Genomic DNA, 27,985 nt, shown 5'->3' on the forward strand with positions numbered 1-27,985 from the left:
TCATTTTACCTGGAGTGGACATCCTTGGCAAAGTTTGGAGGCATGTTTGTCTGCACTTGCAAAGTGGACATGCCTGATGACGGTGTGTGTGCCTGTTTTTTTTAAAAAAAAATTTAATTTTTCGAGCCAGCCTATGCTTGCTTTAAATTTGTCAACAGACTCAATCGTTGCTGGCGTTTTCTATGTTAGATCGGCATGCAGCAGCTTCGCCGCGGAAACAGGTTAGCTCCTGGCAAGCTCCCGTGAACCGTTGATCCAAAACAGCAACAGCTTCGGAGCAGCTTCCATGGTTTGTGGTCTCTGTTAAACTCTTACTCCTTTCGCAACATTAGCTCACTTGATTACGTTGTTATTCTTCAGGACGGTACTTGTTATTGATGATGGCTTCCAGTGCATCCTGTCAAGAGCGACAACATGGGCGCCATTTGCAAACTTTGCAATGACTTCTTTCTTGAATTCAGAAGTGGCCTTCACCCTCTATGGAAAGTCACTGTCAATCGCAGCCTTCTTGGGACTCTGCTCTCTGAAAAAATGCATGGACAGGAGTCATCAACGCCGAGGGTCTGTTGTTTGTCTGCAGGCCTTATATGCGTACCAGCTGCCACAGTGAAGGGTAAACTAAATAGTGTGGCATGATCCAAGATGGCTGCATAAGCTAATACAAACAGTTACCTGCCCCATATTGCATGCTTACTAATCTACGCCATCCGACGATCTATTTTACAGCAGCAAGCGTCCCCCTCCAATCCCAAAAACGTTGCTAAGCTAGATAGAAATATGAGAAATAACAACATAATCATTTTTTTTTGTTATCACACCTATAGTGCAAGTGGACAATTTATAAGCCCCTTTTCCTTTGTTGCATAAATTATTTTACGTTTTTTTTTCACCACTGAAAAAATATCCACAAAAGCATTTGCTAGGACGATATGTTTGGATGGATGGTATTTCCCCGTTTAGAAAAAAATGAAAAAGCTGAATCCTCTAGATTAATCCATCATTACACTGTACTTATGGTTATTTACATTGAAATATAACTGCATTTTATGTATTTTATTCTATTTATTTATGTTTGTTACAAGTAACCGGATATGACGTTTACGTCTGCGCTACGTGCATTACTTAAGTTTTTCGTAGCTCAGTTTTGGTGGATGTCGTAAGACGATAGAAACATCCCCATGCTAACGAAGTATTTTAACAAAAGTCACTTATAAAATAACCTCCCAACATAGTACATATATGAAGTATGGTTATTGACCATTTATGTTCATACATTAAAAAAAAATAATAACTACCACAGCACGTGACGTCGCAGAAGCGCTGTCGTAAAAATGAGCTAAAGGAGGAAGTAACGTAGTCCGTACGCATGCGCGGCACCGATTGTGTTCCGGGTACGTATTGCGCAGTGACATTGCGTAGTGATACGAACACGGAAGTGGGTGAGAACTAGGAAGTACTTCTCTCTTCCGAGACGTCTTCTATTGTGTGGGTCACAATAGACTAATCGTCCCTCAATGTGATGATCGCTGCAGCACTTTGGTCCAGATCATAGAATTAGACAGTGTGTCGATCGAGACGAGCTCAAGGTTGACAAATGTGAGGAGTGACAAGTGAAGGTATGGACTTTTTTTTTAATCATCCGTGTTCTACAATGACCTGACGTTTGAGATTGTGAACTCTTCCTCGCACTGTGCGTTATTGAACGTGTGCGCCCAAGCGAAAATGCTGGGACTTGATGTATGAACGTGCTGCATGTTCTGACAGGAGCTGGTGCATCATGGGCAACACGCCATCGAAAGCTGACAGTGGTGATGAGCCACCAAAGACAACTTTATTTGAAAGGGAGCCAGATGGCATCACCTACAGAATCCCTGCTCTCATCTATCTGAGACATTGTGGTACCTTCCTTGCCTTTGCAGAGAAAAGGTCATCTCCTTGTGACAGCCATGCCAAACATATTGTCATGAGAAGAGGGGTGCAGAACGATGATGGCTCTGTTCAGGTACTTATTCAAAAGTTACCACCTGATTAATACCACGTGTTCTGCTACTGCTGAGAGACAAGGTGTTCTATGTTTTGGGCACATGAATTTAGCAATAGATTTTTATATTATTGTTTACATACAGTACTATACAGTCGTCCCTTGTTTATCACGGTTAATTGGTTCCAGACTAGACCGCGTTAAGTGAATTTCTGTGAAGTAGGATTTAATTAATAATTAATAAATTTAATATTTTTGTACTTACGGCATAGAAAACCTGGGTACGATCTTCTAAATACGGTTCTTAACATTATTAGAGCCCTCAAGACATGATATAACACCCCTATAGTCACCTTTACATTTGTATTCCCCAATGTAATGTGAAATAATGTCCAAATAAATCAAACCATAATCAATATAGTAGATATAATCAGAGATTTTTTTTACACAGTGTACTGCGTACATCCGGTAAAATTCCCACCATGGCTATTGTCTAATCAGTGTATTATGTTGGCGGCTTTAAATGGCGTTACCCTCATATTACCCAATATAGTAGACATAATAAGAGTAATGAAGCCATGTAAGACGTAAATAAAACTGCTGTTCGTGTGTGTCACAGTAAACGTGTTCCCCAGCGGACCATTGTGGGCGGACAAATGTGTCAAGGACAGGATGTGAGATTCAGTGTTGAGTTTTAGCTTGTCGTGGGTAATGGCTCCAACAGTAGCCCGTGTGATTATTATTTTTATTATTATTGTGCCTGCCTTATCTCACCTAACACCGTCACATAGTGGCCAATGTCGAAGACAGTACTACATTCACAACGAGAATGCTTTTTCTGCCTTGTATTTGTATTTTAGTTAATTTAGTTAGTTCATTTAGCCATGTTTATGATTGGAATGCTTAATTTAGACCAAGAATAAGTATAATTTGCTTAAATATGCATATTTTTATACTAATAATAGGCAGTATTCAGCCACAAAACAGCGATCATTTATTCATTTTCGAAAAACCGCAACAGCGTGAGGGAGGGATGCACGACCCGCGATGTAGCGAGGGAGGACTGTAGTAGCAACATCGTAGTGATATGCTCTGACCAAGCCTACCGATCATTTAAAGGCACATGCAGCAATTGTATTATATCAAATGGGGACATTTAGATGATTATATTTTACTTATAGTGCAAGGTCCAAACAAAGGATTATTATATTTTAAGACAACAGATACTGTAGATGGTACGGGTGTAACTAATGAGTATCCAGCCAGTTGATTGAAGCGTTGTCCTGTCGTTGCAGTGGATGGCGAGCGAGGACCTGTCAACAGCATGCCTGCCGGCCCACCGCACAATGAACCCTTGCCCAGTGTTTGAGAAAAACACGAGCACCATATTTTTATTCTTTATCTGCGTTGTGGGGAACATCTCTGAGAACAGGCAGATCTACACAGGTAGGAACAAAGCGCGTCTTTGCTATGTCAGCAGCGGCGACGACGGCCGCACCTGGAGCGAGATCAAGGACGTTACAGAGAGCGTGATCGGACAAGCTATCGGCAATTGGGCCACGTTCGCGGTAGGACCGGGTCACGGTCTGCAACTGGAGAACGGAATGTTGATCATCCCAGCCTATGCCTACTACATGCCGTACAAGTGCTTCTCCTTCCCTATTCCTTGCACTGTCTACCCACACGCGCTGACGGTCTACAGCACAGACTTTGGAAAGACGTGGCACATGGGCAGGATGCTCCGTAAGAAGTCATGTGAATGTGAGATGGCCGAGATCATAGATCACGAGGGCGGAAGTCACCTCTACTGCAACGCTCGCACCTTCGGAGGACACCGACGCGAGGCGCTGAGTGAAGACAGCGGCATCTGCTTCGACAAACCTCGTACGGCCCAAGAACTGGTGGAGCAACCTCACGGCTGCCAAGGGAGCATCATCGGCTTCCCTGCCCCAGAGTTCATCCCCAACGAGGATGCCGAGAGCAAAGCGTGTGACACGTCCCCTTTGTCTCCAGACACCCAAACCTGGCTCCTCTTCATGCACCCCACTAGCAAGAACAGCAGGCGGGACATGGGCGTCTACTTGAACCGATCCCCCCTGCACTCCAGAGGGTGGGACCAGCCCAGGATCCTCCACAGCGGGCCCAGCGGGTACTCGGACCTGGCCTACGACCCGGACAAGGATCAGTTCTTGTGCCTGATGGAGTGCGGCAAAGAAAGCGAAGTGGAGCAGATTGCGTTCATGTCGTTTACGCTCAAAGATGTTATGCAGGCTAACAGGAAGAACAACAACAAGATGCGCTGAATGACTGCTGTCACTTCTGCAACCTTAAAATCCAAGCATGAAACATGCTAGGCTAACATCTCTGTCTTTACTACTGGTCCTCTTTGTGGAGATGAGCGTGCATGCAGCAGTCGTCTGGTTGGATGTTTACTTATTTACTTCAGTCCTAATTAACAATAATCTGCTACACTATTTCCTCAAATAGTGGCTGGGGGTGCAGGCCTTTATTTACATGGCACAAATATGTGTAAGGGTAGAAGTAGCCATGTTGCTTTCCTTATAATGGGAGTGGAATGCAGTTTCTATTGTTTTTAGTTCAATTAGAGGTGGAACTAACGGCTCCCTCACCGTCACGTATAAGAGGCAGACGGGCCTGAACAGTGAGCCAAAGCAGACGCGCACAGCCAAGTGACGGTAGTAAAACAAGACCGTGTGAAGACAAACAAGTGCATGGAATTGGACCTCCTCAGATTGCAATCAGGCCTCATTAAATTAAAATGTGATATTAGTCGGACACTTGCCAGTGCTGCTCCGCCATTAACAGACAGATCAGGTCGTATGGTGCCAGAACTTTGCCATTAAGTTTCACATTGAAGATACATTTTGGCATTGGAGAAAGACGTCTATTAATACTGAAAATAGTTCAATTGAAAACTAAAACATGGACATCACAAGTGGCACCTGGGTTTTTGTTGTTAAGTCCTTCTGTACAAAACCCATGGGAAATAAAATCCCATTAATGTGTTCCAGACACCCAAATATATGAACAAAAAATACATTCTATAGAGAATAATTATAGTTTTACATACAGAAAACAATGTAAAAATAATTTTTAATAATTATAAATCACAAATGAAATGGATCAATGAACATTTAACAGCCTTTAGCCTTTTATTGAAGACTTGTTGGCAAAGATGGCAAGGGGCGGAGAGGGACGAGGTATTTTGCGATGATTTCTTTCCTGAATTCAGTAGTGTCTCACCTTCTTCAAAGTGCTCGCACTATCAAGTTTTTGCCCCCCCGATGTGAGTAATGGTCTCACCTTGGCTGCCCCAGTGGAACATTTCTAGCTCCGCCACTGCTAGCAAGGAAGTCCTGCTCTAACCGCTGGTTGTTTATGCTAGGGACCGTCAATAAATGACTATTGTGCTGAAGAGAGTTTGTTAAAAAAAAAAAAAAAAGTCATATATTCTAAATCACACCACAAATTGATCTATAACCACATCAAATGATAAAAGTATTTTGCACGGCAATTATTTCCAATTTTATCTTTTATTGGCTAGACTTTTATTGGACCTTTAATTGGATTAGGGACCGGACTCCCTCTTTTGTTCCAAAAGCCACACACTATTGTTGGTCATACTGTGCAACAAAAAAAGTCAATTCAGCAATACTTTGATTGCATTATTTTTAATGCTTTGAAGAGCTAGTTTCAAAACCATGTTCAATTCCACAAATTCATGTTTGTAGCAAAAGGTTATTTAAAAAGAAACATAGGCAAGACCATAAAAAAAAATCGGACCAGATCAGAAGCCAAAAAATGTGGACCGGGACATTCCTAACTGAACTATTGTTGGAAAAAATGTGTGCATTAAGCAGGAATGTCAAGACTGACAGTGAAAAACACATCATAATATGAAAAACATACAAATATTATATATTGACCGTGTTTTATTTTTCATTTGAACATTTTTCAGTGGCGTATCATTTTCAGTTATTTTCACTGCCAAAACTTATTTTACACACCCACGGTCAAGCAAAATGTATTTTTACTCAGGTGTGGTATTTTACCTGCATTTTGGGCGGGTGTGCAGGTGTCACAGACATGTCAGTTGAAAATACGTCTCAAAAAATGGGAAATAGGCACTAAATACCTACAGTGTAACTTACCCCCCACTGGGCCCCCTGAGCCCAGTTCTGGTCGGATTTCGGTGATGAGAATCGTAGTTCCGGTTAGTTATTGGGGTTACTTAAGTAAAGAGTTTGTACGCGTTCGAAAGAGTGATACATTTGCATGACAAAAACGCCTCCTCGAAAAAATCAGACCTCACATATCCCTCGGCTTTACTTCCTCTGACGTCGTATTAATGCACGCCATCGGCTCTCCGTTGTTGTGTGTGTGATGAGGATGGCTGCAACACTCGCACCGTCAGCCGCTGTGGAATACTTACGTGAACAAGATGGCTGCCACGCTGTGATGCAGATGTATTACTCCTTTGAACGCATTTTGTTTTGGGAAGCCACACTCTGTACTTAAGTAACCCCAGCAACTAACCGGAACTACGTTTCTCATCGCCGAAATCCGACCAGAACTGGGCTCACGGGGCCAAGAGTGGCGTAAGTCACTGTCGATGTACTACACTGCATGGCTGTGAGACAATCCCGCTTTGTTTGTAACGTATTGGATCCGTTTTTATGAAGCTTTATTCCATTCGTTTAAAAAAAGGAGGCGTTTATTGAAGTGGACAACAGACACCCAGCCACTACTTGAGGATACACACATGGAAGGAATGAAATGATTGCTTTTAAGCATGCTGTGCCGTCATTAACGAGCTTTGTGCGGATGCCTGACAAGCTCTCCTTACACTGCTGTATTCTACTGTCAGATGTTTTTCCGACCTGTCTTTATTTTCTTTTAATCAACGAGTCTAACATTTCGTCTTCGGAGGCCAGATTTCCTCCACTGCCTTCTTATGCGCCGTCACGCAGCCTTTGTACTAGAGAATAGAACCAACTGTTGTCTACATCGACGTGATCAAAGAGGGGGCGATGATAGACATATATTTTTATGTATCTATTCATGTATGCTTGTCCTGGTTGATTGACTCGCATTATTTCACAAGTAGGAAATCATACATGTTTTGAGGATTGTTATATTTGCTATGGCGGCATTTTCCAGCAACATGAGTGTACTGCAACCACATTCGTAAAAACAATAAAATCAAACTAAAATTAGCTATAAAAAGACCTATTTTGCCGTAGGCCGTATTATTTTTAAAGAAATTTAATGCACTTTTTCCAAGCAAGCCCAATACAATCATACATTTGTTCCTTAAGTACTTTTTGTGCAAAATCCGACACAATTCTGGTGAGAACAAGCTACTTACGGTTTGACTCTTTTCCAAAATAATATGCAGACATCTGTTCATCCATCCATTCTCTACACAGCTTGCCCCCATTAGGGTCACGGGTGAGCTGGAGCCAACCCCAGCTGACTTGGGTACGTACTGAGCGGGTCCCTCGCCAACTGCGGGGCGTAATTTGCACACATAAAAAAGGCAAGTCAGTTTTACATCCTTATTTGCCAAAAGTCTTAAAGTGGTTCTTCGACTGTGTCAGTTGTTTTTGTTGTTGTGCAAAGTGACAAAGCTGCATTATTTATTTTTTTGGGGGGGGCGGGGAGAAAATAAAAGTAATCAAATCACTTGCCTCATCATTTTTTGTATATTTAAACTCTCCCGGGTCTACATGTGCAATTGCATCTAATAAAAACAAAATACTTGTACAGTACAGTCATCCCTCGTTTATAACAGTTTATTGGTTCCAGACCCGAACACGTCAAGTGAATTTCTGTGAAAAAGGATTCCATGTTGTGGGAATATTTTCATACAGCATAGAAAACCCGGTTATGACTTTCTATGTATGTTTTTTTTAACATTATTAGAGCCCTGCTGACATGAAATAATATCCATTGCTCAACTCTTTTGCTGCAGGGACTCAAGAAGTCATCAAGCTAGTGAGCTAAACAGCCTTGAATTTATTTCTTCTAAATTCAAGAAGCCAAAAATGTACCACTTCCACATGGAATGGGAGGAGATCCTTCTTTTTTTTTCACTCTATCATGTTGGACATGCCATGGCTGACTTCATGTAGTGTTAAGGTAGTGTAACGTAACGTCTCAATGTTTTGTGTCATTACTGCCGCCTAGTGACCAGAATACTAAATATCACTTGTATTTCAATATGTTTTGATTAATAGATCATAGACTACCATGAAACAGTCATCATTTATTCATGTTTTTTCATGAAAATCTGCAATATAGTGAGGGAACCATCATGGAACTGTGATACTGCGAGGGACGACTGTGGAACCTTGGTTAGCATCAGTAATCCATTCCAGAAGGTCCGACTCAAACGGAAACATACTCAAACCCGATCAGTTTTTCCCATAAGAAAGATTCCACATCCAATTCATCTGTTCCAGATCCAAAATCATTAACACCAAACACTTTTTTTTGTTTTACATGCAGAAAACATATTAAGCATATTAATGACGAATGAAAGGGATGAATGAACGTTTAACGCCACTTGTACCTTGACTGAAGACGTGATTGTTGGCAAAGACGGCTGTGAGGCAGAAGGGACGAGCGCAGATCCACATGGGCACCAACTTCGTGTTTTGCTGTGAGTTATTCCTTCAAAACTGTTTCTCACTTTATCAAAGTGCTGGCACATGCAACTCTTTTTGGCTTCGTTGTGGCTTATTTTGCAATCGATAAGAAAAAGACTTTTGGTGTGACTGTGTTAGTTCGCAAAGAGCTACAGAATCAGCCGCCGATGTACGTACACTATAGACGGGCGAAGGAGCTGCTGGAACAATGACTTCCGGTTTCGGTTGCCATGTTAACATAAAAACGTGATAAAACAGTAGTACTCAACCCCCGGGCCGCGGCCCGGTACCGGGCCGTGGGTCATTTGGTACCGGGCCGCACAGAAAGAAAAAATAATTTCCATTATTTCATTGTTTTTAATGTTTTATTTTGAAAAGTGGCCTGAGTCTCTCTGTTACATCCGTCTTACTTGACGCATGTCCATTGTGCGTGTGCTAACTTTCTCTCGCCGCACAGATAGACTACTACTGTATTTTTACCATTTTTCTTTCACCTCATATTTGGTCTCCAATGCTGATACTATGTGGGAATGCATAAAGGTAAGTTTGGATGACTTATTGAGTGCTAATGTGCACATTTGTCTCAAGTTAATTCATGCTAGCACACTGCCTTCTCCCACACACGTCAAACAGCGATGTAATAATCTCTCTGGAAAAACTTGGCTGGAACTTGAACTGGTGGATGGTGGGTCGGCATTCATTTTGTGCTTTTAATTTGATGTTATTCATGTCTTAGTTTTACACAATACATAATAAATAAGATAAATTACATCACTATAATGTACGCCCCCCCCGCCCCCAGGTGTCGCTGTAACCTTAATAAATAATCATTTATGAATCATAATTTGGTAAAATCTTGGAAAAGGTACTAAAATAAATGTATTTTAGTTCGTATACATTGGTATCAAGACTGATTTGACTCCACTCCATCTGACCTACTCTACCTTGTCAATCTCATTCCTGCTTGACTGGAAGTCTCTTTGTTTACAAGGTGTCTGCGATCCAGCAACACCATCTGCAAAGCATTCTTCATTGTTAAGCTTTGCTAGTGAAGCCTGTATGGATATGCAGTACACGGCCCTTTGAGAAATGTCAACTTTTCCTTCCAACCTTGAAAAACAATTGATCAGCTGTACTCTTTGAAATTGCTTTGTGGCAAAGCAAAGCTAGAGCTGTAAAATGTAGATCCATATCATGCAAAGGACTTTTTCCTTAGCCTTGTGCTTTGTTTGAATTTTCCTCTGCGGTCATTGCCGGGCAATTAAAAATCCACAGTGAGAGGAAGGACGACGTGGAACCAAATCTGTATAATTTGGCTGGTTTTGGGAGAAGTGACATTGTGAAATAACAAATCATTTCTGATGACACATTCCAATTGTGTCCTTCATCCATGATTACACAGCCATGATTAGAATGAAGATGGAGAAAATGGCGACGTAATCACTGTTTGTGTGCGCGGGGAGATGTGTGTCTGCTAAAAATTAATGAAATTGCTCAAAGCACGAAGTGCACTTTCCTAGAGACGGGCCTGCTTGTTCCCTGCTGTCCTTTTTTGAAATCACTTTATCCAACCAGCATCTTCCCAGAGTGGATGACTCACAATATGAGTCACTTTTTTATATCTGCAGAGTATTTGTGGTGACAGTTTTTCAGCACATATGATCGTCTTGATCACAGGGTGGCTCGCACATGCACACACACACACACACACACACACACACACACACACACGTATGTTGTCTTTGCTCTGATGATATTCAGCGGTGCTCCCCCGTGTTAGCAGAGCAGATGTTTGCTGGTGATGTGACAAATGTCTCAACTGTTCTTCATGATGGAGCACGGAGGGGTCGCCGATACGGTGTTCGCGGGCACCCCTAAGGAAACAAATGGGTTGCCCGCCAGCTGGCAGCTGCATCTAATTTATTTTGGTTGCTATTCTCGTTGCAACTTACGTGTCAACTGGAAGTGACAATAGGGTTCAAAAACACTTGACCTGGTATAGTTCAAAGGTCGGCATTTTGCATGACCAAAACGTAGCGTTTCCTCGTCCAAACAGGCAGGAAGAGAGTTCACTCTGTGCACTGGTTTCAGCACCTTGGTGCGTTTGTTCCATAGAGTAACGGCATGAATGGAGTGAACCCTTTTGTCAGCCATACAGTCTCTTTGTCTTGGTGGGTGGAGGCGGGGCCTCTAGCATACGCACACTGCAGAAGAGTGCAGCCTCGTGAGGAGCAATGCGAGGTTACGTAGAAATGAAATGAGTCGTTTGCGATATATTGTCGTAGATTTTTCAATGTGTTTTCATTGTACTAAAAGTAATGTTCAAATCTCGTCTCGTCTCACAGACAAAATCTCGTGTATCATCTCGTGAACTGACTCTCTCGTGACACCCGTACTCGTATCGTGATAGAGTGAAGCTGCAACATTTGAACCGCGAGGCAAAGAGGCAAGTGGTGGCCCAGTACAGTTAAACTGCATATTAGGAGAGGCCTTTTATTGTGGCCAACGTATGATGCTGTCTAATGAGTAATTTAAAAGACAATAATCAAATTATATAATTATTATTGTTATGAATGCTCACGAAGGCAGATTTAGACAGATTTGTGAACAATATCTTGAGAGTTTTACATCTTGGAGTTCAGCTCATGAAAAATGCCAGCAAAAACAAAAGTGTTGCGTTCATATTTTTGTTCACTAAGTATGACGTAAAAATGGAACTAGACACCATTTCTGACCCATGTTGAGTTCTCGTGCTCGTTAAAAAACAGAATTTGCTTTTATCCAAATAAAACGACCCCATTTGCAAACACGACGTACGATGGTGTGTGCGCACGAGCCGTTCTGATCACGACAACGGTTGTGTAGAAGCTGTGTACAAAAATCAAATAAAAAGGTTCAGAGACAACAACATCAGAGAGAAGCTCCCTTTAAGTCGTGTAATGTGCTTTCCGTTTCGACGCAGCAACAGACATGGTACATTCAGCATGGATTGTTGCCTCTTTTCACACGTTCCCTTCGTTGCAAGACAGTAAAATAGAAGTTATGCAGGCAAAGTTTACATTTTCATAGGTTGGATTGAATAGTTCATGTACACTGGACGCAACACTCAGATCACAGAGTAACAGAGGGGAAGTCCTTCACGTTTGCTAAATGAACCCATTGACAGTGCTGCATGTCTGCCTGACAAAATATATACACTTTGAATTGTGTGCCAAAGTAAACATGTCATCAAAACACTCCCACGCCCAAGAGAGCAGTGGTAGGTGTTCGCATGGGAAACGACTAAAGCAACGTGGCTCCTCCCACTCCCAAAACTAAAGGAAAAAAGGCGTGGAAAAAAACCCGACAGTATTAAAAGCTCATAAACTAGGGAACGACAACACAGAGAATTCCCAGAGAGATGATCATAGAAGCTATGAAAAGCTTCCATATTTAAAAAACAAACAAACAAACATTTGCTAAATCTCCCCCATGTGATCGGTCCATGCGCTCTAATTGTCACTTCACTATTCTTCAAAGTTGAAACCACCGCATCATTTACCGTAAAACCAGTCTTACAAGGGCACTGCAAATCTACTTACCATTTAAAGCCATGCCACATTTGGGGGTGGGGGGCGTTTCCTCGCTTAAAGGGACATGCGCACAGTTTAGGGACAGAGGGAGCAACAAAAAGACGCTGCTGAGACAGCAGCGGGTTTGGGAAATAAGATCGTGACGCCCACGCTCTACTTAATTAAAATAAGAGCAAAATGCATGAAAATGCTCGTCATCTCTCAGCTACTTCTTTTGAAATGCATTCAGTCGTCTGCCTAGTTCTAAAAAGCATGTGATTTTTTTTTTTTTTTTAGCTTCACAAGTGATCCGCTGTTCCCAAGTTGGCAAAGCAGCGCCAGACCAGTCACATGCACACTATGGCAAATATTGGGCTCGACACATGACTAGTAACCTTTGACCCTTCTTACTGCTGCTGCTGCTACTAGAGTTCGGGCAGTGAAGGGGGTTGGAGACTCCCACGTGCAGTGAACGCACCACTAACACAGTCAAGTTGCATTTTAGCACCGAGACAATGTTGTCATCTTCCTCTTTTTCTTAGCAAAAGTCCATATTTGCTTTTTGCAAGCAGCCGCTTTAGTCTTAGGCCTCCTCTACCGTGCACATAGTTATCACTGTCACTGAGCGTGAATATGTTGAGTTTTTTTTTTTAATCCATACATGATACAATGTATTGCGCACAGTGCTCGATGCGCTCATTCTGGAAGCGTAATGTTGCTGAGAACATGCAAGTTGTTGAGTATACAGCAGAGAAAAAGCAGTGCTTCCCAAAGCCCGTCGTCATTGTTTCGGAGATGCTCAAGCGCGAGACTCCTTCTTCAAGTGTGGCTTGTTCCCCAGCACGGCGTCCATCTCGCTGACGGTTTGTGGGGTCATTTGGGATAAAATCTGCACAGGAAGAAGAGAAGATGGGAAGCCGGCGTTGGTTTTCCTCTTTTCCACATCCAAGCCAAATATAGTAGCTAAAGATACACTGAAACCTCTAAAGTTGAACGGTTGCACATGCTGGCGAATATTGTCATTCATCCCGGTCATTGTATTGAACCAATCGCAACTGGACCGTTCAGGTTGTCATAGTAGCTCTCATCAGTTCATGCACACAGACTAGGTAGGATCAGAGACTACCTAGTCTGTGAGCATGAACTGATGAGAGCTACCTAGGTAGGATATCTCCAGTCCGATCTTGTCCTATCTGGCCTTTAAGCGTGAACTCTCATCAGTAAGACTAGATAAGACAGCCCTAGACTCGTCGTGTCCTACCCAGTCTCTGAGCATGAATTGATGAGAGGCGACACGTCTTCTATGACAACCTAAACAGTTTGATCATGAACTGATGAGCGTTCATGCTTAAAGACCAGAAAGGACAAACTCGGACTAGGGATATCCTATCTTGTATTTGAGCAAAGACCAGATAGGACAAGATCAGACTACAACATGAACTGATTAAGCCTGCTCGGACTCTTCAGGTTGCCTAAGAAGACGTTTCGCCTCTCATCAATCCGCAAAGACTTGATAGGACAAGAGGACTAGACTAGAGCTGTCCTATCTAGCCTGGATAGGACAAGAGGACTAGACTAGAGCTGTCCTATCTAGACTGGATAGGACAAGAGGACTAGACCAGCCCTGTCTGCTCAGACTGTTCAGGTTGTCTTAGAGGATGTTTTGCCTCTCATCCGAGCTTCATCAGTTCATGCTTCAGGACTTGGTGGAACTAGATCACACTGTCTCATATCGGTATTGGTAATGAAGCACTGGATCCATCAATCACCAGTTCTAGAGCAGACTGTCCGATATATATCTGCATCGAAAATGAAGTGCTGCAATGTCGGTGTGTCGAATATCGATAAGAAAACCAATATCGAGTATCTCTACTTATATTCTGATCAATACGGAGATTGACTCTATTTCCATGATTTCCTATGGGAGACATCAAGTCTAAGTGGGAATACAGTGAAGGTTGTTTGGTTTTAGAGGTTCCTTTGTACTTTACTTACTTCAAAGCTGCTGGAGATGACATTATTCTCAACCAAAGAATAGAAGAACACCACCGCCAGTTACAATTTAAACTGCATAAAAATTGGAGGAAATTGTTGTTCGGCCGTCTGCTGATCGGTCAGTGTGCATTTTTGTAAAGAGTAAAAAATATCTGTCTCGACAGTGAATGCATCCTGGAGTTCCGACTGGTGGTTGGATGAGCGTGAGGAAGGGAGGGGGGGCCGATGTTTGCTGCCTGCGTTGGTTGAGACATGACAGAGACGTCAGGGGGGTGCGCCCCACAGCTAAACACACTGGATTTACCGTTCCAAATTGGTGCTTATGTGCTTTATTAGTTGGAACAACTCAACATGATGGATGGAGAGGTTACTAAAAGAAGCATCTTTACCTGGAGGGCACCAAGGTTCTCCAGTAGCTGATCTGTGTTTGAAACGCCCAGAAGCACTGAGCTGACTCCCTCACTACGAAGACACCAGGCTGGAAAAAAAAACAACACAGTGAAAAGAAAAGTGTTTAGTAAAATATCATATTAACCACCGTTTGGCTTTAAATGCTGCAGCAGGATGTCTCCTTAAAATGTGCAAAACTGTTATTTGCATGCATACCGATGGCCAACTGTGCAGCAGTGCATCCCAGCCTGTCTGCCAGTAGGTGGAGCTCCTTGATTTTAGCCAGCTGCCTGCGCCCCTCCTCGCTGTTCACACGCTCTCTAAGCCACTGGTATCCCTTCAGCCAAATTGAGTTAAAAAAAAAAAAAGTGAGTTAAAGTGCTTCTTTACTGATTCCTCACTAAAAACGCTCCACGGATAGAGTGGGGAATTACACCGAGAGAAGAATCCCACGGGAGGGTCGGCCCGATGAAACTGACCTTCATTGCTGCTCTGGAGCACTCTGGTACTCCGTCGCTGTACTTCCCAGTGATTAATCCACAGGCCAGCGGAGACCATGTCATTGCTCCAACACCTGAAGCAACCAAATGAAGCTTGCCATTCTCCATTTTAACAAAGCAGCAGATTAGATCATGTTCAAATTTAGGTTGCATGAATACCAATCTTGTGGTAGAGCTCAGGAAGCTGCACCTCGACTTTATCCCTCTGGAAGTAGTGGTACTCCGCCTGCTCACACACAGGTGGTATCAGGTTGAACTGGCGGGCCACTGAGTAGGCCTCCTGAAGCAGCCAAGACAATAAACAAACATGATTACGCCGTCGGTGCATTCATGAACTGACAGGACAATTGGATCTATAATTGACGGTCACCATGATCTCCATGGCGCTCCAGCGTGAGGTGCCCCAGTACATTGCCATGCCCTGATTTATCACAAACGTCATGGCACGCACGATCTCTGCAAAACCAATATTGAAAAGGTGATTACACTTTACTCGTGCACACGCTGCTTCGCATGCTCGCACTCACCTTCCATCGGACTGTTGACGTCATTTCTATTAGCAAAAACGATGTCCACGTAATCTAGCTGCAGTCTTGATAAGGATCCTCTTAAACCTGTCATTGACACAATCACACTTTAAAAAATAATACCCTACAGTACCATAGGATATGACATGTGACACGATACAAGATGATGCATGCGATACTGCATGACACTGAATGATAAAATGGCATGTGATACGATCCAAAGCAGCAAGATACTATACAGCACATTATGAAACTCCACTATACGATTCAATCATGTGACCTGATACAAAATGATACCTGTTATACCCTGTGATAATACGTTATATTATGAATTATACAATATAGTATGATACGCGATATCAGTGGTTCCCAAACGTCGCATACCCCTAGAGACATTTGACCTGAAGCCATGTACCCCTTCCACCTGCACACACAAACATACACCTTTTTATCTTAATTCACTCAAAATATTGAGCATAATTCAAGGGTGAATTAATTGTATAGTAATTCCGGGTCAAAAATGTGTATTTTGCATGGTCACATTTTGATAGTTTCACATGAGCACCGATAAATGGATAATCATCAATCTGATGTTGGAATCCTTCCCTTTAAATGGGTTTGTGCATCCCTTTTTTTTGTCCACTCACAATGGTTATGGTTTAAGTCTGCATATTCAGTTAATACCAAAGTGAAGGGGAAAGTTTAAAAATCACAATAAAGCAGTATCCGAAGTACAAAAATACACACAACCAACGATAAAGCCTCATTTTTGGGAGAATCACATCAATATAAATATAAATAAATATAAAATCTTCAAGATGAAACACTCTTAATGGACAAAATAATCATGGAACTTACTTATTTGTTCATATGATGCACACAGAGCAATGAACAACTTCATGCTCTGTCTACTTTCTGCTCTTGTACTGTGGGGCGTTCAGGCGCACTCCTAATTGTGACTGTTAGGCGGTAATTGTTTTTCATTTTTATTCACGTACCCCCTATGACAACTGGCGTACCCCTGAGGGTACGCATACCCGCCTAGACACTATATGATATCTATATAATACAATATGAAATGATACCATTTGATAGGATACAAAATTATACCATAAAATGCTCTATGAAATGATACCAGGTGATACGGTACAATGCAAAATTGTGCTATATATTGGGAAATGATACAATACTACTACACTTATACCATACTGTACATTATGGGATGTACGTAATTATGTGATACACTACGATATAGTATGATAGGAATTGATATGATACAAAGAGATACCACATGATACAATAAAAAGTATATACAATACTATACTCACAGTATGAGGTGATGCCACACAGTACCACATGATACAATACAATGCAAAAATATTAGGTCTGTCAAAGTTAACGCGCACTATTTTTCTTTGACGCGCGATCAAAGTGCACACGTGCTTTTTGACCCTCGGCCCACACCGTGGTTTGAGGAAACGCACTCGCTTTTCATTTCACTAAGTTGTTGGGTGTTTTTGCAAACCTTCATTGTCATCGGATTGAACCTAATGAGTTTGAGTGATGGATGTCTACTCGTTGTACATTGTGTTTGTTTTTTATGCGTCGAGGTCCATTTTGTGTTGAGCTGTTTAAAAAAACAGACTGCTTAATAAACACAAATTTGCATAAAGCAAACATATCCAGTCTCATGTTGATCAGTATTCAAAACTTTAAAATGATCCTTAAAAGGTACACTTATTATAGATCAAAAAAACATTTCTATTGATTAATTGTGATTAATTGCGAGTTAACTATGGACAAAATGCGATAAATCGTGATTAAATATTTTCATCAGTTGACAGCCCTAGATGCAATACAATGCAAAAAGATACTACATCTTGTGAAATATACTATACCACTACAGTATACGATTGGGTCATATAAAATGATACCATTATGATATGTACGTAATCATATGATATAATATGATATGAAACCAAGTGATTCCATAAAAAAGATACAACACGCAACCATATGACATGATTTCACACACTGCCATGTGATACAATACGATGCAAAAACATACCTTATAAAATGAAACTATACCATTCAGTATGATATTAAATGATACCATACCATCTGTCATTATTATGATACGAATTGATATGATACAATAAAAGATACAACATGTTATGACATTATACCAGTCGATGCCGTATGATATGATTTCACACACTGCCGCATGATACTGTACAATGCAAAAATGTACTATACATTATGATGATAACAATATGATATTAAATGTATTAATACATTATGATATTATTATTATTACTATATTAGTATTATGATATGATATTATACGATAAATGTGATACAGTAATTTTCAGTATGATACAAAATGATATGACACGGAATAATAGCACAACATACCAAATATGTAAGCTGTTTCAATAATTTAGCCTCTTCAAATACAATCATGCTCACTTTTGACGGAAGTATTAACGAAACAATACGTTTATTATTGAAGTTGCTGCTGGTGGCTACACTGCACTACACTATTCAGAGCTAATATTGTGTCTTGTGTAATATTGTGTAACGTAACAAAAAGATTTTACAGACAAAAAAGACAAATGTGGCATGATGACGCTTGAGGAGAAAGTCTCATTTTTTTGACATTTGAATTCAGCATTGTAATTCATGTGGAAAAAACTTAAAAAAAACAAAACAACAACAACAACAAAAAACAACCTCTGACCCAAAAGGAATTTAGACAATGCAACGCTGCTGGGGCGGAAACAAATCTGTTTTTAGAAGGGATATGCTGACTTAAACTGCATCTGTTATGTATTCTTGTCAAATGTCATGGTTCATCCTGCGTTCCTAACTCGTGTGTGTGTCATCATCTTTGTCCACATTTCAGTGGACAGGCCTAAAGCCAACTAAAAGCCCAAGTATGAGCGCTGTCCCAGCATGCCGTGCAAACGTTAAAAGCTGCACAAACTTGACCTGTTACGTAACGGCCCCAAATCAAAAGGCTCATGACAATGACGCTCAGACAGCCCATTCAAATCCTTATTTAATTGGACAGTCCGATGACACACGACTCACTAAACAAACAAAGTAGCCTTCTTTAGGATTACGCTGTGGACGAAGAGACGATTAAACGTCTGGAAAAAAAAAAAAAGGACCAGAAGATGGATTTTCCATGAGAGCTTTTGTCCCCTCACTCGACCCGACTCCGCTAATTCACACCGGATAGCTTATTATAAAAAGCAATGTGATGATGCTTTACCTTCAATGATGTGCTTTCTGGAGAGCCCTCGCTCGGTCTCTGCTCTGGGAAGAGATAAAAGTGCACTCTGATCATCTGAGACTGACCACCAGTCATAAAACAACACCATTATCTTTTCATTAATAATAAAAGCACAGACAGCATTAATCCATACTTACTGGCCGCCCCAGTAGATCTTTGTTGTGATGACAAAACTTGAGCGTCTAGCAAGGACATAAAAATCATTCACTTATTGCTTTCAAGAAAACACAACAACAATTTATGGACTAACACAATAAAAACACAACAACAACATTTATTATAATATGTGCCGTACAATCGCAAACAATGGAATATTATTAGGATAAAACAAATACATGAATAAGACAAACATTTATTATTATATTTCATATAATATGAAATATTATTGTTTTTACTCTATAATATAAACGGAATGAAATTGAATTCGATGGAAACCAGATAAAAGGTCATCAATGAGATCGCAGAACCACTGACGTACATGAGTAATTTATCATTTCAAACAGGTACATTTCTAAATAATATGAAAATGGCTACTGTAGTACCGATTTTCAAAACTGGAGACAAACACCTATTTACAAACTACCTACTAGTCTCTTCATTGCCACTATTTTCCAAAATCATTGCAAAGCTATTCAAGAGGTTAGACTAATGTGTAATTAAGACTAAGTTACCTGCGGATGCAGAGCTAACATTTCAACTTCGATGGTACGAACTGAAATAAACTACAACAGTATGGAATCTTAGGGCTGGTTTTCAACTGTGTACAAAGCCACTTAACATACAGGATGCAATATGTGAAGCTAGGTGAATATACCGTGCATCAGCAAGCTTAAATATACCGTGCGGCGTACCACAGGGGTCAATACTGGGACTGAAACTGTTCACACTATATATAAATGGCATCTGTAAAGTCATACAAGACCTGAAGTTAGCATTATTTGCAGACGATACTACTGCATTTTGTTCTGGAAAAAGCACACAAGATCTAATAAAAAAAGTCACAGATGAAATGACCATACTAAAATGATGGTTTGATAAAAACAGACTATCCCTGAACCCTGAAGTCAACCTAAAATAATGCTATTTGGTAATAGCAGAAAGGACATGTATGCACGAATACAAATAGACGGTGTAAACATTGACAGAGTGAACAAAAATACATTTCGAGGTGTTTTAAGATGGCAAAATGAGCTGGAAATCCCACATTAAAAATATCCAACATAAAGTGGCAAGGAATACCAGACAATAGAGTGCACCGGAATATGTCGCACCCATTAAATATAGAGAGAAAAAAAGATTTGTACATATGGTTAGATAGAATTAAATAATCAAGAATTAAATAAATGCTTTTTTCCAAACAGTGCATGTAGACGACCAGTTAAACAGTAGCCTACCAGAAAAGTAATTCATCACTGTCTTCGTCGTCCTCCTGGGAACTAAAACCCACTAAAGTCGTCCTCTTCAAATGTCCCACAATTCCCTCAGCACAAACCCTGACAGTCTCTCTCCTTCTTTCATTGTCGCTCCCAGCGTCAGCGTCTCTCCCGCCTCGAGGCTAATCAGCACCCGAGCCTGTGATGTCCTCCCCAGCACGCAGCAGTCCAGCCCCCCGAAACCCGCTAGCGACAGTGGACCGCCCGACACCGCTCCACGCTGCCAAGATCCACCGGCAGGCCCGGACAAAAGCTGCTAGATCGATCGCCTTTGACCTGAAACGCGTTCACCATGCACGAAGCGCAAAATGACTGCTCCGAAGCACACGAAATGTCGTGAGACCAGAACGCGACTACATATCAGCTGCATCACCGCATAAGTTCCAGGATTCAAATCGTGAGAAAAAAGTGGCGGCTTATGCACAGTAAAAAACAGTAAAAAACAGTACTTCAATACTGAACAAAGCAAAATTCATTCTGGACTATAAATCACACATTGTTCTCTGGTGTTACCATATCTGCTTACTACAAAACTGAACTTCATTCACTAACAGTACTACAAAAAAGGTCAGTTAGGATCATCCACAATCCCGGTTACAGAGAACACATAAACCATTTATTCCTAAAGTCACAATAATTAAGATTTGCATAAAACAAACAATAACCTGCCACCCAAAAACCATCTACGATTTTTCCCACCAACAGAGGAGAAATATGACCTTAGGGAAAAATTTGACTTAAAACTCGCTAAAAGCCTTCAGCATATCAGTATGTGGAATTAAATTATGGAACGGATTGAGTAAAAAACTCAGACGATGCACTAAAATGAGTTACTGTATTTCAAGAAGCAGGACAGACAGTTGATGTTTACAAAGTGCAAGGAAGAAGAATCCTGAAACACCGTTTCATTTACATTTTAGTGAGCCTAATCCATGTAAATAAATACACAGATAATTCCATAGAAAGCTTAAGACAAATTAGGCATAGATATTCCATGTATTATTTTACAATTATTATATTCAGATCCTCCATTTGTAAAAATGAAAAAAAATATTATTATAATATTAATAAAAAAAATACTATAATAATATAGCTGCACCAAAGTATTGCAATGTAACTCACCTTACTAAAATGTAAAGTTACTTCGAGAAAGTTAGTACAGTCAGTGGAACCTTGGTTAGCGTCATTAATTCCTTCCAAAAGGTCTAACCGCTCTGACCGAAACGGACGCGAACCGAATCAATTTTCCGCATAAGAAATAACGTAAATTAATTAACCCGTCCCAGAAAGCCAAACATGTTAACACAAAACCCGTTTTTAGAGTTTTATAATTACATTTTGACACGCAGAAAACAATTTGAAACGCATGTAAATCCATATAAATGAAATGAAAGGGATAAATGATCATTTAAGGTTACTTTTACCGTCACTGAGGACGTGATTCTTGATATAACTGAAAACAGGAAGGCGGTGGTGGTTGATCTCGCTGCCACATCGTGTCTTTGGGAACAGTTACAGTCAATGAAGGTAAAAGTAACCTGAAATGTTCTTCAATGTTAAATGCATCCCTTTCATTCTGATTTGTTTTCATTTAGAATTGTTTTATGGATGTAAAACTATAATTGTAAAATCAGCAGGTGTGATGTGTTAACATTTTTGAGAGTCAAACACTGATGACATCATACACTGGCGCCGTAACGTAGTCGCTTCCGGTTCTAGTTGCCATTTTGTTTAGCCAGCTAATAGGACGCTAACTAGGAAAGGACATTTTGTGATAAAAATACCTAAACAACAAAGTTCACCTCACGCAGTGCATTAACAACACGAAAAGACGCGCGCGTTAATGTATGCTAACCAGAGAATGAGCACAAACCGAGGCAAAATTGTGGCGCAATGAAAAGGGTTAAAATATATCAGTTTTATTTGAAGTAAAGAGGAAACTAGTAACAGTAGTATTAATCTCCATGGCAGGAATATCATAATAATAATATAATATAATCTCAACAGCAATGAGGCAATTAAAATATCGACATTTTATATGGTAAATATAAATTCTAAATAATAACAGAAAATAATAAATATTTCTTTCGAAAAAAGTAATATTAAAAATGAGTAAGCAACATCACAAATGTGTCGCTTTGTAGCTTTTCAGAAAAATAATGTATTTCACATGCATGAGTGTGATAAACAAATCAAGTTACCTCCATCCTTTTTTCTTAATTATATTCCCCAGAGTGATCTCTGCTCTGTAAAGATACACACATTATGTTTATTCATTTCTCCTCATTTTATATATATATATATATATATATATATATATATATATACTGTATTACTGAATCTATTCGAGGCAGGATATTATTATTTCTAGATATACAGAGGTAAGACCGACCTTCCAGATGCATAAACCTCTGCGGTGTCAAACAGGTTGACCCCGTTCTCGTAGGCTAAGGTCATCAGGTTCTCCGCCATCTGAGGGAAGAAAACCGAAGAACATGTAAATGAATACAACGGCTCCATTGGATAAGTACTGACATCAAAGGGTTAAAAAATAGAAATACAAGTAAGGATGCTTTTTTGGGACGGAAATTTCACCTCGTCAGATATTTGTGATCCAAACGTCACCCAGGTGCCTAAATGAAAGGGGGTGGGGGTGTAAATGTTTGATGAGAATCCATGAAACAGACATGAGGTTCTTTCCCAGTCAGGGAACCAACTAACTCACCCAACCCGAGGCAGGAAACACGTAGCCCCGACTTCCCGAGGTTCCTGTGAGGTGACAGAGAAGAACCAAGTGTAAGAGCTCTGAAATTAAATGACGGATGACGAAAAAACATACTGTGCCTTTATTTTGATATCTCGCTGCAAACCCAGATCACCATTTCTACCCAATGAAAGGCTTTTAATGGTCATAAAAACGTAGTTGTGCTGTTACCTAATGAAATAACATAACTGAATGTACAACTCTAATTTAAACGACTCCTTCCGCAGCCAGTCCAGGGTGTACCCCGCCTTCCGCCCAAAGTCAGCTGGGCTAGGCTCCAGCATATTCCCGTGACCCTAATAAGCATTAAGTGTCATAGAAAATGAATGAATAATGACTCATTCCCTCATTTGTTGTATTTTTTTCTCTTTGCCCGAAGCTACATGAGCCAGCCGCAACATAATGACCACTTCAACAGCACCGTGAGATCCAATATAACAAGAGATGCTCGATATCGGCTTTCGATACAGTGCCCTCCAGAAGTATTGCAACAGTGAGGTCCATTCTACGTCTGGATTTGATGCACAACTTAGAAGACAGCAACTTTTGTTTGAACCCACCCATTTTTCATGTGAGCAAAAGTATTGGAAGCTAACTGACCGGTGTGTTATGTATACAATACAACATGATACAACACAAAATGATACGATACAGACTAATGCAATGTTACAATACAATAGCATAAGACAGGACACTAACGTATATGACGACATGACAACATACGATACCATAGGATGAGGTACAAAACGATCCCATACAATATACTGTATTATACTTTACACACTGATACACCATGGTACGATACAAAATAATAGGATACTGTACAATACAGTACAAAATGATACAAGGTGATATGATCCAAAATGATAGTCCATCTTCTTTTGGCACCAAAGGAGGAAGTGAAGATGGAACACCGTGCTGCTCCAAGCCAACATGCCTGTGGTTAAAATGTGTCTAATTGTGAGAACAATTGACCTTCCGTCGCTCATATGTTAACAGCTCACAGTAGTGGGCTGCTTCAGTGAAATCGCTGCAGGGAAGCGGGCTCAGATGGAGTCCGAGCCAAAAGCCCAGAGCCTCGGGTCTGAGCGCTAAATGGCCCAAAATATACCAGCAGGAGCCGAGGAGAGCTTTATTACCCAACATGCCACATTGGATTACCCAGACGGCTGAATTTTGAAGGGTGAAAAAGAACTGCATTTGTGACCAAGGGAGCATGGACAGATGAAATGATGGAGGCTTGATGGTGCTGCCTCTCCTCCTGCATGTGTGCTCTCCCCAATCCTAATTAGTGGCAAGTAGAGGGAGGTGGGGGGCATCAGAACAGCAGCACAACTATGCTCACCGTCTTTTCATCGCCACTGCCCCCCCTTACCTTCTTACAGTGCCTGTCTGCCTGCCTGCCACAAATAACCAAATGCAGGAAGACAGTCTGTCAGAGCATTTAGACTCAGCCCAGCGAGTCCTGCTTTTATTTTCTCTGCTCTATTTTTAATGCCTGACCCTTGAGCTATTTTTAGATTTCTGTACATGTAAGCGTTTGTGTCCCGCTGTGTACGTGTTAGCCGTGTGGGAGTGTGTGTGTGTGTGTGTCCGTGCACTGGTGTGTATGTGCGGTGTGGGTGTGAAACGCTCATTGTTTAGACTCTGTCAAAATAGCACACTCCAGCAGGGTCAGGATTGTTTAGCTGCAGGGAGGAGGATGCGAGGCAAGGCGAGGCGAGGCGAGGCAAGTGGGCTCGGATGAAGCCCATTCCTGGGATGCAAGGCTGACTCTCCATCACGGCTTCCCACCGATGACAGCCTGCCTCCTCTGAGAGCAGCATCGCACTCACTTTGAACACGGGCGATACATGAGGCACATGGGACTTCTTCTAAAGCTGCTCTCTGATCGCTTGTCTAAATAGTTCTCATTTGCTTTGTCCTTCACCGACTGTTGTGAAGGATAGATGGATAGATTACCACGTGGCTGTACTGTGATGTCTATCCGATTTGCACTTGCCGCACCGCTTTAAGACCGAACGGATTTGTTTGTCATACGTTTTATTGATCGAAGTGATTTGTGTCTTTTTCAAGCCAGTTGTCATCGATTGCTTTGTGCAAAGAAGTATAAAGCCCTGTTTTAACCTCTTCTAGCATCTGGCGTTGTCTGCTACTTGGTGACACTGCAGAATGGATCTTCGGCCGATTATTTGTTTTATAACACACTCCACCCTCGGTTTTCGTATGCCCCAGTTTTAGTGTGTTTTTTGTCTAAACTGTCCCCTGTATTAAGTCTAGTAGCGTGATACGTGTTTTGATTATTTCTTATTTTGGTTGGAGTCAACTTTTTTTTCCCCACTTTTTAATGTTGGCTTCAGCATTGGTTTTTGAAATGTTTGCATATACTGAGATAGAACTTGTCAATAGCTAGTGAATATGACTAAATTGATCTTGGTAAGACGTTTTTGTGAATAAGATGTTTATAAACACACAATGTATTAGTTTAACAACACCTCACGTTAGCTTATGTATTATCACTTTCAGATGAATGCAGCCACTTGTTTTGGTTTAAAATGGTCAACAATAACATCAAATTATATGCTAATGACCAAAATACACTAAATGTATACATTTTCATTTCACAGGCAGAGGGGACGAGAAAGGTGTGGAGCCGCTTGACAAAAGACTCAACAGGCATTATGTTAGATGCAACATCTGCAGTGCACAAGTTAGCCAGGGCTCCAGCACCAGCAAAGCAAAGAGCACTACAAACTTGTGGCAACATCTAAAAGTAAATCAAAAGGCATGTCCTTATTTTGACTAATTAAACTTAAACTTTAAACGTCCTAATTTTTATTTAGTAGTCTTCTGCTTCTTTGTGTTGCATCGTATTTTGGGTATTATAAGTATTTATGTTCATGTACAGTATATATCCTGTGTATTTCATATATTAGCAGATGTATCAGTTTTCGGCCAATATATCGTAGATATCGGCCGTTATATGGGATATCGGGTTTTTTCAGCCCCCAATATCAGCACCGGCCCCAAAAATCCCATATCGGTCGGGCTCTAATATGTCGCACAGCGTCATGCGGTCAGGGGAGGCAGACCCAAACCCTAATCCTGAAAAGTTAAAAAAAATATATATATATATATACAGTATGTACTTGACATATATACATACCCTCTAAGTGCACAATCCTTCATAAACCGGATTGGAGAAACTACCAGTTTCTGTTTGTGAGCTTGTCGCCAGTATAACGCTTGCAGAAACATTCATTATACACATACACCATGCCTTTCTACTGTGTGCCATCATTATTCTTGCTAATCGGACAATAAAGTGCAGAGAAATGTCATTTGGTGAGGCGCACAGTACTCCGGCTCACACTGAAGGGGGCTACGTGAGATAGAAGGTGCTTATCACTGCCGTCCTTCTACAGAGAGGCAAAGCGGCTGAGAGACTTTTAAAACGGAAAGAAAATAAGGAGCACAACAAAGTAACACAGCTTTTCCTGGAGAAGGCTAGCTGTACGGACTCTGTATGCAAATAAAGGTAAGACTACAAATGGTTTTATAAAAAAATAAACAAAATGGAACTAAGAAGCTGTCTTAAGAAGTCCAAGCGCAATCTGTATTAACACTGATTAGAGCATTGAAAGTTTGGTTCAACGCCTCACCAGCCATGAACCTGACCGCACGTCACGGTGGCACATGCACACTAAAATAATAACACACTGGAAAATGTCAGGGTTTCTATGACAGCTGCCCCCACCCTCACGGAGCCCAACTCCTCAGCTCTCTGCAGTGCTGCAGTCTGCTTATTTACTATCAGTGAGTGTGGAGGGGCACATGCTCATTCTTGGCTTTCACTGACGAGCTGTCTCTCACACACACACACACACACAGCATCACGCTAAGATGAACGCCTGCAGACGCCACATTTCAAGTGATGGGGGCTCTTATGCAAAAACATCCATAACGTGCTGCGCAAGCACGAGGACGGCCGCTCGATGCTTTGACACAAGCGTTCATGCTTGATGGCTATGAAGCAGGAACACAGGCCCACATCTGCATATGGCTCTGCATGAATGCACTTGTGAGCAGGGCACACAGATGCTGCTCTGGTCCCTCATAAGGAGCGCCACATGGCTTCTTCTTCTATTATTATTTCTCTCACAATAAATCACAAATGCCCAGACAAGGTGATTGCAAGGGACTTGGTTGTTGTGATACATTATTAATGGAAGAGAGTGGGCAGGCCGCACAGGTGCTCCGTCACGGTGTAGTCAGCATTTTAACCTGTGCTGACACTTCCAGTTAGCTTGCACCCGTGGCGGCAGCAAGACAATACATACAGATGGTTGCGAGCACATGATGGATTTTTTTCTCCCCTGCAGTTGTCTTTAGAAGGCACACGCATGCTGAGCAGGCTCTTCTCCAGGGGGAAGCACACCTTTGATATTAATAACACTCACGTCAATGCTCGGATGTGCATTTTTTCCTGAGCAAAATGGTGGCAAGATGGTGGACTGTCTGCTCTTTTTTTAATAATGCCTTATGGCATCTGGGTTTTAAGACTCAAATTATAAGAGAAAAGATTTATTTGACTGTAAAATATAATCTCAAATTTTTGTCAAAATACCACATTTCCACATATACTGGCTAAACTACGTTCAATTAATCAACTGCAGAGAGGACCAGGTGCAAATAAGTATCTAAAGCCGAGGTCACAACCGGTCGTACGGGCTCCTTCGGCTGGTCTACGTGCAAAAAAAGCAAGAAACGCACGCATGGTGTCCTGATTTTCGAGCTATAGACTGGCCGCAGAAGTTCTTTGCCGTGTCATACAAACGCTACCGGCGCTTACTTTTTTGTCAGGTTGCAAGTCAA

General features: G+C 41.2%; 2 protein-coding genes across 4 annotated transcripts in view; one reads left to right on the forward strand and one right to left on the reverse strand.

The window, feature by feature from the left end:
- The first annotated feature begins 1,316 nt into the window (after window positions 1-1,316).
- LOC129168996 (sialidase-3-like) lies at window positions 1,317-4,342 on the forward strand. Of its 2 annotated transcripts, none has more exons than XM_054754912.1 (3): window positions 1,317-1,616; window positions 1,920-2,002; window positions 3,277-4,342. In XM_054754912.1, the coding sequence occupies exons 2-3, from the start codon at window positions 1,964-1,966 to the stop codon at window positions 4,282-4,284; spliced, it is 1,047 nt and encodes a 348-aa protein (XP_054610887.1). In that variant the 5' UTR covers window positions 1,317-1,616; window positions 1,920-1,963; the 3' UTR covers window positions 4,285-4,342. The 2 variants fall into 2 exon arrangements, with proteins under 2 accessions (XP_054610887.1, XP_054610886.1); XM_054754911.1 differs by having other exon boundaries at window positions 1,359-1,616; window positions 1,765-2,002.
- A 7,220-nt stretch (window positions 4,343-11,562) lies between these two features.
- Window positions 11,563-27,985, reverse strand: part of LOC129168995 (voltage-gated potassium channel subunit beta-3) — a 31,963-nt gene continuing 15,540 nt past the window's right edge. For both annotated transcript variants that reach the window (XM_054754910.1, XM_054754909.1), the window contains exons 2-14: window positions 23,072-23,115; window positions 22,942-22,979; window positions 22,739-22,818; window positions 22,548-22,592; window positions 19,051-19,095; window positions 18,893-18,936; window positions 15,616-15,702; window positions 15,459-15,544; window positions 15,248-15,368; window positions 15,068-15,162; window positions 14,805-14,925; window positions 14,588-14,676; window positions 11,563-13,092 (exon numbers count right to left, since the gene is read on the reverse strand). In XM_054754910.1, coding sequence (XP_054610885.1) covers window positions 13,003-13,092; window positions 14,588-14,676; window positions 14,805-14,925; window positions 15,068-15,162; window positions 15,248-15,368; window positions 15,459-15,544; window positions 15,616-15,702; window positions 18,893-18,936; window positions 19,051-19,095; window positions 22,548-22,592; window positions 22,739-22,818; window positions 22,942-22,979; window positions 23,072-23,115 — 985 coding nt within the window. In that variant the 3' untranslated portion in view covers window positions 11,563-13,002. The remainder of the gene's footprint in view (window positions 13,093-14,587; window positions 14,677-14,804; window positions 14,926-15,067; window positions 15,163-15,247; window positions 15,369-15,458; window positions 15,545-15,615; window positions 15,703-18,892; window positions 18,937-19,050; window positions 19,096-22,547; window positions 22,593-22,738; window positions 22,819-22,941; window positions 22,980-23,071; window positions 23,116-27,985) is intronic.

The sequence above is a fragment of the Dunckerocampus dactyliophorus genome, chromosome 16 (assembly GCF_027744805.1).
Source record: "Dunckerocampus dactyliophorus isolate RoL2022-P2 chromosome 16, RoL_Ddac_1.1, whole genome shotgun sequence".
In the NCBI taxonomy this organism is placed as follows: Eukaryota; Metazoa; Chordata; class Actinopteri; order Syngnathiformes; family Syngnathidae; genus Dunckerocampus; species Dunckerocampus dactyliophorus.